This window comes from Pteronotus mesoamericanus, unplaced genomic scaffold (assembly GCF_021234165.1).
Source record: "Pteronotus mesoamericanus isolate MK-2021 breed Mesoamerican mustached bat unplaced genomic scaffold, CSHL_Meso_final contig_42, whole genome shotgun sequence".
Classification (NCBI taxonomy): domain Eukaryota; kingdom Metazoa; phylum Chordata; class Mammalia; order Chiroptera; family Mormoopidae; genus Pteronotus; species Pteronotus mesoamericanus.
The window spans coordinates 8,864,471-8,882,385 of NW_026555157.1; the positions used below are offsets into that span (position 1 = coordinate 8,864,471).

At 34.6% G+C, this 17,915-nt stretch overlaps 1 protein-coding gene and 1 pseudogene across 1 annotated transcript in view; both read right to left on the reverse strand.

The window, feature by feature from the left end:
• Positions 1-651: 651 nt before the first annotated feature.
• The window catches only part of ALCAM (activated leukocyte cell adhesion molecule), a 201,742-nt gene continuing 184,478 nt past the window's right edge, over positions 652-17,915 (reverse strand). The window contains exon 15 of the mRNA XM_054577336.1: positions 652-767. Coding sequence (XP_054433311.1) covers positions 680-767 — 88 coding nt within the window. The 3' untranslated portion in view covers positions 652-679. The remainder of the gene's footprint in view (positions 768-17,915) is intronic.
• Positions 11,670-12,071, reverse strand: LOC129073694 (phosphatidylinositol N-acetylglucosaminyltransferase subunit P-like; annotated as a pseudogene).

Below are 17,915 nucleotides of genomic sequence, written 5' to 3' on the forward strand. Positions count from 1 at the left end.
AAATCACACTCATATAGTTATTCCATGTAAATATATGTAATACATGTAACATATATGCATTACACATATACATGCATGTACATGTACACAGATGCATGCACACACATACATGTATATAATATACACACTATCTGCAAAAGTGTGTGTGTGTGTATACACACAAATTTGTTAGTACTTTCATTAAAATGATTTGGGAGATGGCTGTATAAATACTCTGACATTTTTAAGTATTTTAAATAGTTGGATTAAGATTTTTATATTTAAAATTATTTTCATAATTGCTTTTAAAAATAAATTTAAAGTATTAGAATCAGCACTCATCCAACCAAAATATTAATTTATAAAAGTATGCTTCTTTGAACTCAGCAAAATCTGTGCAGCCAAGAGAATGTAAAATGCTAATTAAATGTTAAAATCTCAAAATTCATTTTAATTATTCAGAGGATAATACTTATCTGTTTGGATAGGGAAATGGTTGAGATTACATTCTTCTGAGAACACCTGAGTTATCAAAGTTTGTTTTTCAAAAACTCCCTGTTTTAAAAGCCTCAATTATGAAGCATGTTAATGTCAAGGCTTTTCCTTGCATCTCATAGGATGTTTAATACTTTTTTGGGAATTATTTCTATAAGCCTCACACAGCCTACTCACCTGGACAACAACTAAAACAGCTTGTCTCTTAGGCTTCTGTTTTGTGATTGTTTTCTTCTAACTTTTTATTTTCCTCCAGATTACCAAGGTCCTTGTTTACATGTTTAGATGCAGTCCTACAAAGGAATGAAATAAATATTATTACATTGACACACATACGTTGTTTGTTTTTAAAACATCTAGGATTAACATTAATATGTCTTTGAAAAGCAGGTGTTTTACATCTAATACAGGCAAACCACTAGTGTGAACCATTCTACATCTGCGAGCCTTGATTGGTAACATAACCCATTTCAATATATGCCTAGAGAAAAAGAAATCCATTATTTTGAGCACAGACCATACATACATAGTTGCAGCATGTTATTGGCAGGGTTGTTTTTCTCTCCACATTTTGGAAAGTAATTATTATCACTTGATAGTAAAAATTTTTATTCTGGGTACATAGTTTCTGGCAAAAATTTTGTGAGGGAGTCTCAGGGCCTTTTCTTTGTTAACAATCTCTGTCATGCATTTATGCTGAGCCTATCCCCTGTATTGTTGTTTATGGATTCTGCTTTATTGGATAAATCAAAAGCAAAATTAGAAAGAGACTCAGCCTTGGCCAGGTGGCTCAGGTGTTGTACTGTACAACAAAAGGCTGAGGGTTCAATTCTTGGTTCAGGTGTATACAAAAGGCAACCAATCGATGTTTCTCTTTCACACTGATGTTTCCCTTTCTGTCTCTGTTTCTCTCTCTCTAAAATCAATGAACACATCCTCAAGAGAGGGAAACAAACCAGAGAGCCAATTTTATGACATAAGTTTGGCAGCAGCTGAAGCTGAAGCAGCTCTAATGTGGCAGTTCTCAAACACTGGTCCCACATCAGCAGCATCAGCGCCCCTGGGAACTTGACAGGAGTGCAAACTGAAAGGCCCAGCAACAGAGCTATGGAAACAGACACTCTGGAGACGGAGCATGCAATCCAGGATGAACAAGACCTAGTGGTCTGCTGCAGGCTGAAGTTTGAGAACCACTGCCCTAGTGGCTGCCGTGCTCACACATGACCAACTAGGTTCTGTCCTTTAAGAGCTGAAACCAGGCTTTCTTAAACACACAGCCAAATTCTTTCTTGGTTTTGTGACCGCTCAGGAGAAATCATAACTGTATTTCCAAGAGTGTATCATTTCCTTCTTTCCTGTTTCTCTCCCTCTTTTTCTCCTTTCCCCCATCCCTTCTTTCCCTAACTTACTCACTCCCTGTTGTAAGCATGTCAGGGGGACCGCAGTGATGTGGTACTTTGAATTATCATTGCCATATAATTCCTAGTAATTCTTCTACTTTTAAGAAATTATATAATCCCAGAAGCTGGCATAGAATACTCTGTTTTCTCTAAGAGTATTTTTAATCTCCAAATAGAACTTCTTAACTCATTTGCCAAGAATCACAATTTTACTAGAAAGAGGGTTATAATGATGTATGACATACGTCCAAGTGAGTTAGAGACCTATAGCTCACTCAAACTATGATGTTCATTATATTTAGTATATATTTAATTTGTGGTTTAAAAATTCTTAGTTTAGCTTAAAGTACAGGCATCCAATCTCTGAATAAGGCAGGAGAGAAACATCAAACTCTGTCAACATGATTAAGTGCTATCATATGAGATAGAATTTTACAAGAAAGATATTTAACAACATAAATGAAAACATTTTGTCCATTTGAGTCTGTATCTTGAGTTATATATTATCACAGAAGTATTTTCTATCTTATTCTAAAATGGTACAACACAGTGAATGACAACGTCTTTAATATATATATATATCTTTCAGGCAAATAAATATATATATACACAAATATATACAAATATACATATACGATATACATATATACATAGATATATACAAATATACACACGCACACACCACCTATTGTACACATACAGACACACACAGACACACACACACACACACACACACAGGTCTGTCTGGAAAAACTCCAGTCATTGCTAATATAATAAGAACAGTTTATGTGACATCAATGTAACTTGGCAGCCAGGGAGAGGGGACTGGAATGCGCATGAGTGAACGATGTTGACTTCACTGTATTAATCAGTGGGGGTGGCAGATGGCATTCAATCAGCACGTGTACTGTGTGGCCATCACATTAAAAATGATTCAGTGAGTACAACAATGAATCTGCATCAAATTTTGTGTTAAGAGTGAACATTCTTTTGCATCAAATTTTGCATTAAGATTGAACATTCCTCTGTAGAAACTGTTTGGATGACTCAGGAGGCTGCTACGGGCAACTGGTGATTGGCAGCTTCATCACAACAATGCATCCGCTCATGCATCATGTCTCGTGCAGAGTTTTTTGATGAAAAATCAAATCACCCAGGTGACTCAGACCCCTACAACCTACATTTGGTGCCCTGTGACTTCTGGCTTTTCCCAAAACTAAAATCACCTTTGAAAGGGAAGAGATTTCCCACCATTGATAAGATTCAGGAAAATACAACTGGGAAGCTGATGGAAAACTATGTGAAGTCCCAAGGTACCTATTTGGGAGGGGACTGAAGCATCATTGTCCTACATACAATGTTTCTTGTATCTTTTTTCAATAAATGTCTCTATTTTTCATATTGCATGGCAGTATACCTTCAGGACAGGCCTTGTATATGTAGCCATTATTTGAGTTCTAATCTCTTGTGCCAATAAATTATTTAATAGCTAATAAAATATTAGTAATCTTAACAGTGAAATGTGAGGGGTGGAGAATTAGAATGCTAGCTAAGAAATTTTTTAAAACCTGAACTTTCTGTAAGCCTATAAATCCTTTAAAAATTTGTTTTGTTAAAAAATAACATCCATACAAGATAATATAACAATCATAAAAGTCTAGTTCAATAAATTTTCAAAAACAGGATGCATGAATACAACCTATATCCAGCTCAAGAAACAGAATAGTTGCAGACCCTAAAGTACCACATTGTGCTCCATTCCAGTCACTATCACCTCCCAAAGGTTACCACAATCCTGACTTCTCAAAGAATAGTTTTACCTGTTCTTGTAATTTGAATCTAAATGGAATCATACCACATGTATTCATTTTTGTCTGTGTTTTATTTAAACTCAACCTCTGTTTGTGACATTCACATATAACGTTGCATGTAGTTGTAGGTGTTCTAATTGTTGTATAGCTTGTCATTAGAAAAATATATCATAATTTACTTATATGTTTTACTGGCAATGGGCAATCTTGCTCTTTGTTTATTTCCAGGATTTCACTTATATATAAGTTAGATCTTTTGTGTGTCCATCTCTTACGATCTTATGTGTCATATTATCTTCTTTTCTCTTTCTGTGCTTCAATCTGGGTGTTTTCTGTTGATCTATATGCCAGCTTACTTCTCTTGTGTTCTGCTGAGACCAACCAGTTTTTAAATTCATCCACCAAAATCTTGTTTTTCAATATTATAGTTTCAGGTCTAAAATGTCAATTTGATTTTAAAATATTTTATAATGTATTTCTATTCTCTATTTCATTCATCTCCAATGACCATCTTTTCTTACACTTAAAGATTTTAGAATTATTTAAATGCCTTTGTCTGTTAACTGTACCATCCAAATCATGCATGAATCTGCTTGTCTACTTTCTTTGTTCATTATCGATTGTATTTTCTTGACTTTGTGCATAGCTAGTCCTTTTTCTTTTGCATGTCTTACTTTCTCCAGCCCTTAAATAGAGATCCATCTCCTTTCTTTTGAGAGTCTCTACCCAAATCTCCACCCATCTGTCTCATGACACTTGATGATATGGGAAAACCTTTCTTCTCAACATGAGTATAATAAGCTCCTTGAAACAAGGACTAGGTTTTTTTCTTACTATTTTACCCACAGTACATAATACACTGAATGAATATGAAGGCAGCCAAAATATATATATTTTTATGAGTTGAACTAATTGATCTCACTGGAAAAGTACTGTCTCTTCACTATTATGTTATTTAAATTTTTTTTCTTTTATTGATTCTAGAGCGAAGGGAAGGGAAGAATAGAGGCAGAGAATATTTGATGTGAGAAACATGGATAAGTTGCCCTGGCACATGCCCTGAGGACCAAACCCACAACCCAGGCATGTACCCTGACCAGAAATTGAACCGGTGACCTTTTGGTTTAAAGAATGATGCCCAATTGCTAGAGTAATAGCTGAAGGAGACAGCCACAGACAGTGGATTCCTGGAAGTCTCAAACAGACTGCCTAAGGTCAGACAGGGTAAACATCTGACGCCATCACACCATCTGGCAGAACCAGAAAAAACCCCCCAGTGGTTTCCTACCATAGAAGATCACACCATAAAGTCAGGAAATCAAGAGAGATCAATTTAAGAAACAGAAGCAAAAAACAAAAAAAGTCTCACAGGTAATAGGAAGACAAAGAAACACCCCTCAGTCAAAGGGAAAGGAGGAGTCCCCAGAAAGACAAATAAATGAAATAGAGGCAAGTAAACTATCAGATATTGAGTTCCAAACAACGGTTCTAAGGAAGCTCAATGAGCTCAGTGAGCTCAGAGAGAATTATACGAAACTCAGGGAAACTACAAGGAACTTACTGCAAACTATATCAGCATGAAAAAGGACATAGAAACTATCAATAAGAGATAAGAGGAAATGAATACAATTTCTGAATTGAAGAACACAGTAGAAAGAATCAAAAGCAGGCTAGATGAAGCAGAGGATCGAATCAGCAAGTTGGAGGACAAGGTAGAAAAAAGCTCCCAGAAAGAGCAAGAAAATGAAAAAAGACTCAAAAAGAATAAAGAGGTGTTTAGGGAAATGCAGGACAACCTGAAACATAATAATATCCATATAATAGGGATACCAGAATAAGAAGAGGAGGAAGGGATAGAGAACCTGTTTGAAAAAGTAGTGATGGAAAATTTCCCTAATTGGAGGAGAGAAAAAGTCACACAAGTCTAGGAAGCACAGAGGGTCCCATTTAAGGGGAATTGAATGAGGCCCACTCCAAGAAACATCATAATTAAAATGGCAAATATCAAAAACAAACAGAGAATCCTAAAGGCAGTAAGGGAGAAAGAGGTAGTAACATGTAAGGAAGCCCCAGTACAGCTAGCAGCTGACTTCTCAACAGAAACACTACAAGCCAGAAGAGAATGGCAAGAAATATTCCAAGTCATGAAAAGCAAAGACCTGCACCCAAGACTGCTCTACCCAGCAAGGCTCTCAATTCAAATGGAAGGTGAAATAAGGAGTTTCCCAGACAAAAGAAGGCTAAAAGAATATACCTCCACCAAATCGGCATTGCAAGATTTGCTAAAGGGACTGCTTTAAGAAGATGAAGAAAAAGAGTCTATCAACACCCAGTTCCTTTCACAGTCACCAATACTTGATATTACCAACATTTTTAATACTTATTAATCTGATTGACACAATGATGTGTTATTTTGTTACTTTATTATTTGTTGAAACTAAACCTGTTTTAGTATATTTCTTGCCTATTTCTATTGTTTTTAAAAAGCTTTCAATGGCTTTTTGTATTCTTTATCCATTTTTGAACTAAATGTTTGTAGACTTTTTTCCCTAAAAGAAAAAATTATTTACCCTTTTTTTGATGTGTTGTAAATACTTTCCTAAGCTATTACTTGTCCTTTTTTTAATATATTACTGTATCATCTTAAATGTTTAATATAGTCATATTGTCAATATTTTACTTTATAGCTTCTGTGTTTGAATATTTTTCTTCAGGGTAAGAAAAATATTGTTTTGCATTTTCTCCTAAAACTCCCTGGGTTTTACATATTGATTTTTAACTCATTTGAATATTTTTGTATAATGTGTGAAATAGGGCACTATGTTTGTTTTATTTCAAGTAATAGTGGTCCATGCACCTTATTTGTTGAATAAGCCTTATTTTTTCCATTTCTTTGAATTATCAACTTAATCATATATTACATTGTTAAACAGATATATACATTTGTTTCTCAAATGTTCATTTTATTTCATTGATCTACTTGATTATTTCTGTGCTGGTGTCATGTTGTTTTAATTGTTGAGACTTTAGAATGGACTTAAAATGTTTAATATTTTATAATGGATTTTGACATTTTTAAAAAATAAATAAAATCAATTTGTATCTAAAAAAAAATGACACCCAACCAAATGAGCCACCCTGGCCAAGATGACTACAATGCTCTTAATAAGATTTTCTTTTATCAGCTTATTATATTGTTAGAATGAAGTACATAATACTTATAACAGAAAATATGTGTTAATTGGTTGTTTATATTCATATCTATGTCTTTTTACTGTTCCTGATGATACTGTTCATCAGTATGAGGTTCATACATACCGGTCACTTTCTTTCAGACAAGTAAAATAAAGAGGAAACTACAGTGAATGATATAACTTGAGTGATGTCTTACTCTAATCATTTCAGATAAAACTGCACAAAATTATATGCATAAATATGTACCGTGATTATTCTAATAGCTCCTAAATATATATTCCAATATATACTAATAACTACAATTTTTGTAACTAAGTAAAATATTGTGGCAATGAAGGAAAGAATCATGATTCTTAAAGCCTCTTTTTTCTTTCCCTTTCTTTTATTCTGCTTGCATTCTCTTATCCCTCTGATTTTTCCTTCATTCTTTTTCTCTTTAATTCTTTCACTATGTCTCTCTTTTTTTCTTTCAAACTCATTTCAATAACTACTATTCTTTCCCTCTAATGTGAAAATTCCAACTTATTTAGAGCCACGAGAGAGGGTGACAGATAAATGAGTCACTGTTCTGTAGGCATATCCTAAAACCTATAAAAAAATTACTAACGTGATAAATTAATTTCGCAATTTTGATTTTTCAATTTTCTTTGACCTGCTTGGAAAAAAGAAAGGTATATTAGGGTTGAAGACATAATGATTTCACAACTTTGATATAAAGCGCACAAACTGTAAGAAATTCTGGTTCTAGCAATTTTTTTAAACCTTGTATTTTGTTAATCCTTACATTTATGACAATTATAAACTGTCAGAAAAATAGAGAATAAACTATTTGACTGTATTTGAGAATGAAAAAGAGAAAGTAGAAACTAACAGGAATTTGATCCTTATACACGGTGAGTTCTATTTTCACCTGGCCTTTCCTCTGAAGGCACTCGTCAGCTGGAGAGACAGAGGCTAATGGAAACAAATGCTGGAAATCAAAGGTGGAAAACTCAGGAGGAAACCACAAAGTCAAGAGGGCTCCAGACTTGTGTGTAAAATATAATATTCCTTAGGTGATCCCTAAACTATATCTGTCGGAGAAATTTCACATAGCCTAGTAGATAGCCTAAGAACTTGGCATAGGTTTTGGCTACTACCCACACAAGCTCACCAAGTTGAAGCTCACCAAGCCAGAATTTCTCAATGGACATATCAGTCTTTCTATTAAAATCCCAGAAAAGTCACCTGAAGATAATGTGTCAATATTTAGCATTCACCCTAAGACATCTGCCATATAAAATATAAAAATAACCTCCAAAGATGAAAATCAGCCAGTAAAATAATAGTCTGCTGGGAAAAACAATCTATAGCCTTTAGGAGAATATGACAGAAACTAGAACTTCTAAAGCATATCACACCAAAAAGACTAGTATATAATAAAAAAGTTTCTATATACATAAAAATAGAAAAAATGTAACAAATTTCAGAGAATGCCCTTGGATGACACAGACTTTAGAATTAGCAGGCAAGAACTTAAGTGTTATTACATTACATCTCTAAAGACTTAGAGAAAAATATGATAATAATGAGAGAACAGATACAAATCTCAGCACAAAAATGTAGACAAAAATAAGTCTCCAAATAAAAACTACAATATTGGAAAGGAGTAGCTCACTACATTGTCTAATCATCAGATTGGAGATTGTAGAAAAAAGCCTCAGTAGTGAACTTAAGGACAAAAAAATATGACATATAGTCTCAAAAAAAGAGAAATACAGTAGAGAAAAAGCAGATCCCCAGTGGGACAATATTGTTCAGATTAATATATGCATAATTAGAGTCCCAATAGGAGAAGCAAAAGAGAATGGGCAGAAAATACATTTTAAGAAACAATTAAAATATTCCCAGATTATTATTGATTTCCATTAACCTCCAAATGCAAATTGCTCAGCAACCCCCAAAAGGAATGATAAAAAGAAATATAAAAAGAACAACACGAAAGTAGCCACAGAAAGTTTGTTCAGAAAAACAATGACATAAATAACAGCTGATGTCTCCTCAGGAAAAAATGTATAACAGTAACTAAACATACTTAAAATGCTGAAAAAACAAATCTCTTACACCAGAATTTTACATCCAATCAAAAGACACGTTAATTCAAAGCAAAGACATATTAAATTGAATGAAGGAAAACTGGTTCAAATCATCAGTAACAGACCTGACTAAAAGAAGTATTAAAGGAGGTTCTATGATTGAAGGGAAATGACACTAGTTGGAAACTCAGATGTACAAGAAAGAATAAATACAGATTGTATATATGTAGTGAAATATAAACAGTTTAAATTTTTTTTACAAGACAACCATTTAATGCTATATAAAGTCTGTCCAGAAAGTATACAGCCATGTACTATAAAAAAATTGAGACATTTATTGAAAAAGATATAAGCTACAAGATATATTGTACATAGGATAAAATGCCTTAGTTCCCTTCAAAGTAGGCACCTTGGTACCTGATACAGTTTTCCCAGCATCTCTTCCACTGTTCAAAACACTCTGCAAAATCCTTCGTTTAGTTCGCCATCAGCTGCCCCATTGTATTTTCCTGAATTTTATCGATGGTCTGAAATCTCTTCCCTTTCAAAGGTGATTTTAGTTTTGGGAAAAGCCAGAAGTTGCAGGGCGCCAAATCTGTGCTGTAGGGGGTGCTGGGTCACCTGGGTGATTTGATATTTTGCCAAAAAACTCTCCACAAGATGTAATGCAAGAGCAGGAACATTGTCGTGATGAAGCTGCCAATCACCAGTTGCCATAGCTGCAGCCATTTTTGTGGTATTGCATCTCTCAACCAACAAAGAACATTGAGGTAGTACTCCTTATTAATTTTTTGTCCTGGAGGGACATACTTGTGGTAGACAACATCTTTGCAATCAAAAGCACAGTTAACATGTCATGACTTTGCTGTGCTTTCTTCAGGTGTGGAGAATCGGGCTACTTCCATTGGGGTGACTGGGCCTTCCTTTCTGGATCATATCTGTAGACCCACGGTTCATCACCAGCCATGACCTTTTTGAGGAAACCTGGTTCAATCATTAGTGGCTTGAATTAAATCATTAGCAACTGCATCACGATGATCCTTCTGCTCTGGTGACAGAAGCTGTGGAGTGAATTTTGCCATGGCACATTTCATGTCAAGATCCTGCATCAAAATCTCAGACACAGTAGCTTCTAGAATTCCCAGATCACCTTCTAGTTCTTACACTGTCAGCTGCCGATCTTTGTTGATTGCAGCCTGTACACGTTCAACAACCTCAGGTGCTCTGCTTGTTGCAGACCTTCCAGAAAGTGGATCACTTTCAGCAGACTCTTGACCACCTTTGAAGCATCTGTGTCACACTTTTATTTGCACTGCACTCATTCCATCACCCCTGAAATCCTTCTGAACAGTTTCCGTGGAGGAATGTTCAAGCTTAACACAAAATTTGATGCAGATTTGTTGTTCTACTGGCTCAGTCATTTTGAATGTGACGGCCACACAGTACACATGCTCACTCAACAGTGTCACTTCACTAGTACAGTGAAGTCGTCATTGTTCATGCATGTACATTCCAGTCCATTCTCCTTGGCTGCCAGGTTACACTGATGTCCCATAAACAGTTCTTACTATCTTAACAATGGCTGGACTTTTTCCAAACAGACCTCATACATATACATAGATATGTATAAAATATATTATATATAAGACCCTTCTTGCAACATTATTTTATTTGGTCTCTTCCATCTTTTTTGTTATTGTAGCCATATCCACTAAAACTACATATTATAAACCTCACACTGCAATGATATGGAAGAAGTTAATAAAATTATAATGGTAAAAGAATTTCAGACCATTATACAAGTAGAATGTTATACTAAGGGTCCTTATTGTAATCCCAAGAACAACCACAATAAATGACTACAAACAGGTATAGCCAAAAGACCACTAGAGCAATTAAAAATGTAATACTAAAACTTATTTGAGGACTGGAAGACAGGAACAGAGGACAACTAAGAAAGCAAATAGGGAGATGGTGGTCTTAACTACATCAATAATTAAGTCAAATGTAATTTTACTAAACTCTCCAATTAGAGGTTAGAGATTGCCAGACTATACAGTAAAAGACAAGTAAATGCTTTACAGTGGGGTTAATTTTTTTTTCCTGAAAGGTTCAAATAGCAAATATTTTAGGCTTGCAGTCCATGTGGTTTTTGTTCCACCTCTTCAACTCTGACAGTATAGTGTGAAAAAAGCAGGCAATATGTAAAGAAATGGGCATGGGATGTGCTCCTATAAAATTTTATTTAAAAAATGAAGCAAGAGCCTGGAGTCATAGTTTGGTCAGCCTTACTGCATATAGATGCACTTTACATATAAAGAGATAAATACTTTAAAAAAAAGATAGAAAAGAAACATAGTAAACAGTAAGCTAATGAAAGCCATGCAGTTATATTAATTTCAGGCAATGGAAAATTCAGTATTATAGCAATAATGAGAGACATTTCATAATCATAACAGGTTCAACACCTAAAAAAGCCATAGCAACTGTGAGTGTATGTACCCAATGTAAGAACACAGCAAACTCTAATGGAATGAGGGAGACAAACAAATACACGATCTTTTTTTTCAATATTAATGGAACTTCATCTAAAAGAAGTTCAACGTACATTTTTCAAAATATATACACACTGGGTATTAACAAGAGAGATAACTATGGTTGAAATTATTATGTCAAAACTTATAATGAATGTTTGATGGCAATCTGTATACAGTTCAGTTTTTGGTGTAACGTTCTTTGGCTATAAGAAAGAATATTTGGTTTGCTTCATTAACAGGGATACCTCTTAATGCTGGGATGGCCTCTTCTTGGTGTTTCTTCTGCTGTTGATCTTTAAGCATAGTTACTTGTGATTGTATGAATGGACCCGAGTGGCGGGGTACTTGTCATGTTCACTCCAAATAAGAGTAGATACCCAATTACTATAGTAATGAGGGGCAGATGGGCAATGCAACTGCCCAACACTTCTGAGGCCAACAGGTTAAGCCTAAGGAGTGTAGCCATTCAGGAATAAATGCCCACATGAGATCTAGCATGAAGCCGAATTGGAAGCTTAAGAAAAGAACAAAGCCATAATTTGCTCCTTCTGGCAATAACGATGGTGAATTTTCCACCATACGTTCCCTGTGACTTTAGCCAATCTCAGTGCAGAGTCCCCTGCACAAGTGCAGACTGGGGAGCAACAGCGGGGTGAGAGCCGACACTGAGTGAAAGGCCACATGGCCACGGTGCCCCCACCCAGGCCACTCAAATAAATTCTTACAAAATTTTTCTGTAGGTTTCGATGTTCTTCCCTTGACAAATACATTCTGAACGTGACAGAGAGCTGTGGAAAGCCTTTCCCTTAGGGCAGTGTGACATAAGTAGAGTCTGTCTTCCACTTTTGTTGAGGACCTCTGTACGTCTGGCCTTGTGACAGAATGGCTGTGTGAGGTTGGGTGAATCCCAGGCCCTCTCTGGAACCTAGCTATCTTGTCTTCAAGTGAGCAGTTGGCTGTGCAACACCCAGCAGCAGCCCTCTGTGATCAGTCACCACTCTTGTGGTCTAGCTCTAGGGGTATTCTGGAGCCATGGGTCACGGGCTTGTGAGAACTGACTGTAAAGTTTTCAGGAATTTTTGTAAGCAGTTGTTAAACACAACCATTATCAAAAATTAAGTTATATAAACTTTTTGTTTCAAAAATCATATGTTTAATTTTTTATTATATTTTATTGATTATGCTATTACAGTTGTCCTGGTTTTTCCCCTTTTGCCCTTCCTCCACCCAGCATCCCCCGCTCCCTCAGGCCATCCCCCCACTGTAGTTCATGTCCATGGGTCATGCATAGGTTCTTTGGCTACTCCATTTCCTGTACTGTATTTTACATCCCCATGGCTATTCTGTAAAACCTATTTGCACTTGTTAGTCCCCTCACCTGTTCACCCACTTGCCCACACCCCACTTCCCATCTGGAAAGCATCAAAATGCTCTCTGTATCCATGATTCTGTCTCTGTTCTTCTTGTTGCTTAGTTTGTTTTTTATAGATTCAATTGCTGACAGATTTGTATTATTTTTTTGCCATTTTATTGCTCATAGTTTTGATCTTCTTTTTCTTAAATAAGCCCCTTTAACATTTCAGATAATAATGGTTTGTTGATGATGAACTCCTTTAGTTTTTTCTTGTTAGTTACGTACAGGGGAGTTCCCATAAGACTGTCAGCTGATTTCTCTAAAGAAACTTTGCAGGCTAGAAGGGACTGGCAAGAAATATTCAAAGTCATTAAAAGCAGGGACCTATAGCTAAGATTACCCAGTAGAGGTATCATTTAGAATAAAAGGGTAGATAAAGAGCATCCCAGACAAAAAGAAATACACAACCTTATTTAGAGAATTTAATCAACTTTTCTCAGTAGCTGATAAGATTCATGGCGCAAAATTCACTATGCAAAATTCACTAAGCTAGCACTGGGTATCTCTAGTTTTGGAAATGCGTTATAACCTTACATTATATGTGAAGTGACTTAATGTAATTTGAAAAATGTGTAAGGATAAGGTTTAAACAAACTATTATCTAATTTCTACATACAGCTATAGAACACTCTACTCATCAATCATCAAATACATATAGTTTTCAAGTGTCCACCTAGCATCTGCCAGGAAATACTGCATGCTTGCAAGCCAGGCTAAAAGAATAAATCTCAATGCATTTCAAAAGAGTAAAAGCATACATAATAAGATGTCTTAACAAAACAATTAAATGAGAAATGTTTGGAATGTAATACCGTTCTAGTTACATGACTCCACATTTAAAAAAAAGCAATTTAAACATATTTTGAATATTAGGAATGTAAAAATACAACACACTGCAATTTGTGGAATGTTTTTAACAAAGTGTTGAGATTGAAATTCATAGTTTAGATGCTTGTGTTATAAAAGAAGAATGGTTAACCTCAATGCTCTAAATTTTTAATTTACTATCTGAAAACAGAGAAAGAAGAGCAAGTTAAACTCTAAATACCCAGAAAATAGAAAACAATAATGGTAAAAGCAAAAATAATTAAAATTAAAAATAAACAGTAGAAATAAAAACAAACTCAAGAGTTTGAAAAACATTAAGCAAATTGTTAACTCCCTAAACCAGAGTGAGTAAGATAAGAAAACAAAATACAAAGTAACAATATTAGAACACAGAGTGTGTTATCACTACAGAACCCACAGGTAAAAAAGGATAAGGGAATCCTATGGATAATTTTCTTTTTGTAAAAATGTCAAAAACTTTAATGAAATGAACATTTTCCTTGAAAAACTTACCAAAATTTATTCAAGAAGAAGCAAACTTATGTCTATTAAAGAAATTAAAATCATAATTTTTGTTCTAAAGAAAGTTCTCATAAAGCAAGTTCCAGGCCCACATGGTTTCATCATTAAATTATACCAAATATTTAAGGAAGTAACAAACTCTTTCAGTAAAGGATGGAACTCTTTCCAACTGATTTATTAAGCCCGCCTTACCTTAGAACCAAAACTTGACAGAGATATTACAAGAAAAGAATATTACAGACCAATATTCCTCATGAATTCAGACAAAAGAATCCTTAATAAAATATTGACAAATCATATCCATCAATATATAAGAATTAAAATACATCATAATAGAATTTGATTTCCACGAATGCAAGACTGGCTTAACATTCAATAGTTAATCAATGCAATTTACCTTTTTTTCCAGAGTAAAGAATATAAGAAAAAAATATGATTATTTGTAGAAATAATGTAGTTATAGATGTGATGCAGAAAGAGCAGTTGAGAAATTCAGCATTAATTTATGATTAAAAATTCTCAGTAATTTAGGAATATTAAAAATTTCTTTAACCTGTTCTAGGACATTATGTAGTAAAGAATTTGGCCTTGCCGAAAAAGAGGTCTGGCCTTTGTGCTCAGTTCCTGGAAGATAACCTCTAATAATTAGAATTTTCCAAGTAATAGGTGAGGCCTTCTTATTCATGGTGGGCCTCTCAGATGACACCTGATAGTTTATGCTGAGGAGATATTTCAGGTTATGGCCATCAACACCCAATACTCTTAGGGTGTGTGGTGGTCCCAGCTAAAGAACAACTATATGGGTTTGGGCGGCTTTGGCCATGTGATATCATCCTGACTTCTGGGAAAGTGAGAGGCTGGAGACCAAGTTCAACCACATGGACAAGTAATCAATCATGGCTATATAATAAAGCCCCAGTAAAAACTCTGGGCACTACAGCTTGGGTGCAATCTGTACCCAATCTGTTTTCAGACTGGCAATCCTCCATACTTTTGCCACACATCCTTACCAATAAAATAACATACCCCTGAGGACAAAGGAAACTTCACATTTGGAACCTTCCCAGACTCTGCCCAATACTTCCCTTCCCTTGTTCAATTTTAATGTATCCTTTAATTGTCAGGAACATAACCATGAGTATTATAGGTTTCAGTGAGTTCTTCATTTCTAGAAAATTACCAAGCCTGAGGTTGGTTCTGGGAAGCCACCAAACTTGAGCTGGTATCAGAAGTGAGGGTGATTTTGTGTGAATTCTTTCCTCTAACTTTGTATTTGGATCTTAGGTCCTTGCAATTGGGGTCAGAAATCTTGGGCAGACTTGGCAGCCTGGAGGGCTGTGCCCTCAACCTCACAGTTTGGCTAACTCTGGGTAGGCACATAAGAAAAACATACAGCTATCATCATCCATAATGGGAAACTCTGAATAATTCCTTTTCTAAGGTTGGGGACGTGTGAAGACGTTTGCTGTCAATATTCTATTCCACATTGCATTGGAGCTCACTATTAGTGCAATAAAGAAAGGAAAAAGAAAGAAAAGGTGCACGGAATGGGAGAGAAAAAAGTAAAATCATCTCTATTTGCAGATGATTATTTTTATACAAATCTTAAGGAATCCCAAAACAACTGATAGAACAAAGAAATGAATTTAGGAGAAGAGTTGTGTACATTTCAACAAAAAGTTAATCATAATATCATATACTACTACAAACAACTGGAAAATAAAAATGACAAAATAATTGCATTTATAACGTATGCAAAATACACAAAACATATGAATAAATTTGGTAAGATGTCAAATGTCTGCATTAAAAGCTATGAAATATTGTTAAGAAAAATAAAAAAAGTGAAATAAATGGAGAAATATATGATGTTCAAGAATTGGGATACTAAATATTTTTAAGAAATTTAGCTATAAATTTGAAGAAACCATAATCTCTAAAGTTTTTAAATTTTGGTAGAAATTAACAAATTGCTAAAATTTACATAGGAATGCAAAGAAGTAAGGTTGGTAACATAAGCAGAAAGGGAAAAACGTACAACCTCAAGAAAAATAAAATCTTTAATAAAAAGAATGAAAAGCTGACTCACATTATTATCATTATTATGACAAATATGCCAATGTCAAAAGAATGTCTTTTTAGAAAATGGTGCTGCAATGATTGAATATATATATATATATATATATATATATATATATATATATAACAAAAGCAAAAACCAAACAAGCAAATATACCACCTTTGCCTTGTACCATACACAAAATCTTATGTGTATCATATTTTTAACTATAAAAGTTAAAACTATAAAGTTTTTTTAAAAAGACATAAAAGGAATATACTTGCCACTTTGGGATAAGCAAATATTTTTCAGGGTGAACACAAAAAGCACCAAACATTATATGAAGGAATTGATACATTTTTTCATCAAAATTAAAAACTTCTGTTCATCAAAAGACAGAATTTAAAAAGAAATCCAGCCACAGACTAGAACAAAACATTCACCATCTATTTATAAGGACTTTTAAAGAATATGCAAAGGATTCATACAAATCAATCAGAAAAGGATAAATACCAATAAAAATCATTGGCAAAAGATATGAATAGTCACTGCGCAAAAGAAGATGCCCGATAAGTACATGGACCTTAAAAATCATTAGAGCTCAGAGAAACGTGAGTTAAAACCAAAATCAGACATCATTTCACACCTCCAGAATTATTAAAATTAAACAGAGTGACACCACCAAATTTGGGCAAGGACATGGAAGAACTGAAATTCCCATCCACTGCTGGTGGGAATTGCATAAAGGACAAATACTTTGGAAAGCTGTCTGGCAATTTCTCATGAACAAATATCTACCCTATGACCTAGCAATTCCATTTCTAGCAGAGAATAAAAACATATGACCACCAAAGCATTTGCATAAGAATGTTGATTTTGGCCATATTATTTATAATATCTGGAATGGAAGCTATGCAAATGTCCATAAACTAGAGAATGGATTAAAATAATGTTGATCTATTGTAACAAAGGAATGCCACTCAGCGATTAAAAATAAAATAATTCAGACACGTATCTCAGAAACATTATGTTAAATGAAAGAAGTCAGACAAAAGGAGTGCATTCTCTATAATTCCATTTATATGAGGTTAAAGATGAGGCAAGTCTTGGTGATAACAATCAGCACAGTGGCTGCCTTTGACACAGGGCCGGTAGGGTGGAGTCCACGGCAATTGTCTAGGTGATGGAATGCTCTATATTGTGATCTGAAGTGTAATGGTAACGAAGGTACATGCATTTATTAAAGCAGGTGTAACTGAACATTTAATGTAAGTAAATTTGACCTTCATACTATAAAAACATTATACATATTGGGGCAAATGTAGGTTTATAGTTGTTCATATGGAAGATGATACAATAATAAATAATAATACAAGAGTAAACTTGTATTGCATACTCACAAATGTAAACCTACTTCTGCCCCACCTTGTACAGAGAAAAAGTGAAGCATGATCCCTTGGCCAGGGATTGAGAGAAACAGACAAAATGTGTAATACAGGAACTAGATACCATTTGCATTTTCCACTTTATTTACTTTCTAGGTGGATTTATTTGTCTAGGGATGGAGAATAGTTTCTGTGATTTCATCAAGTTGTATCAA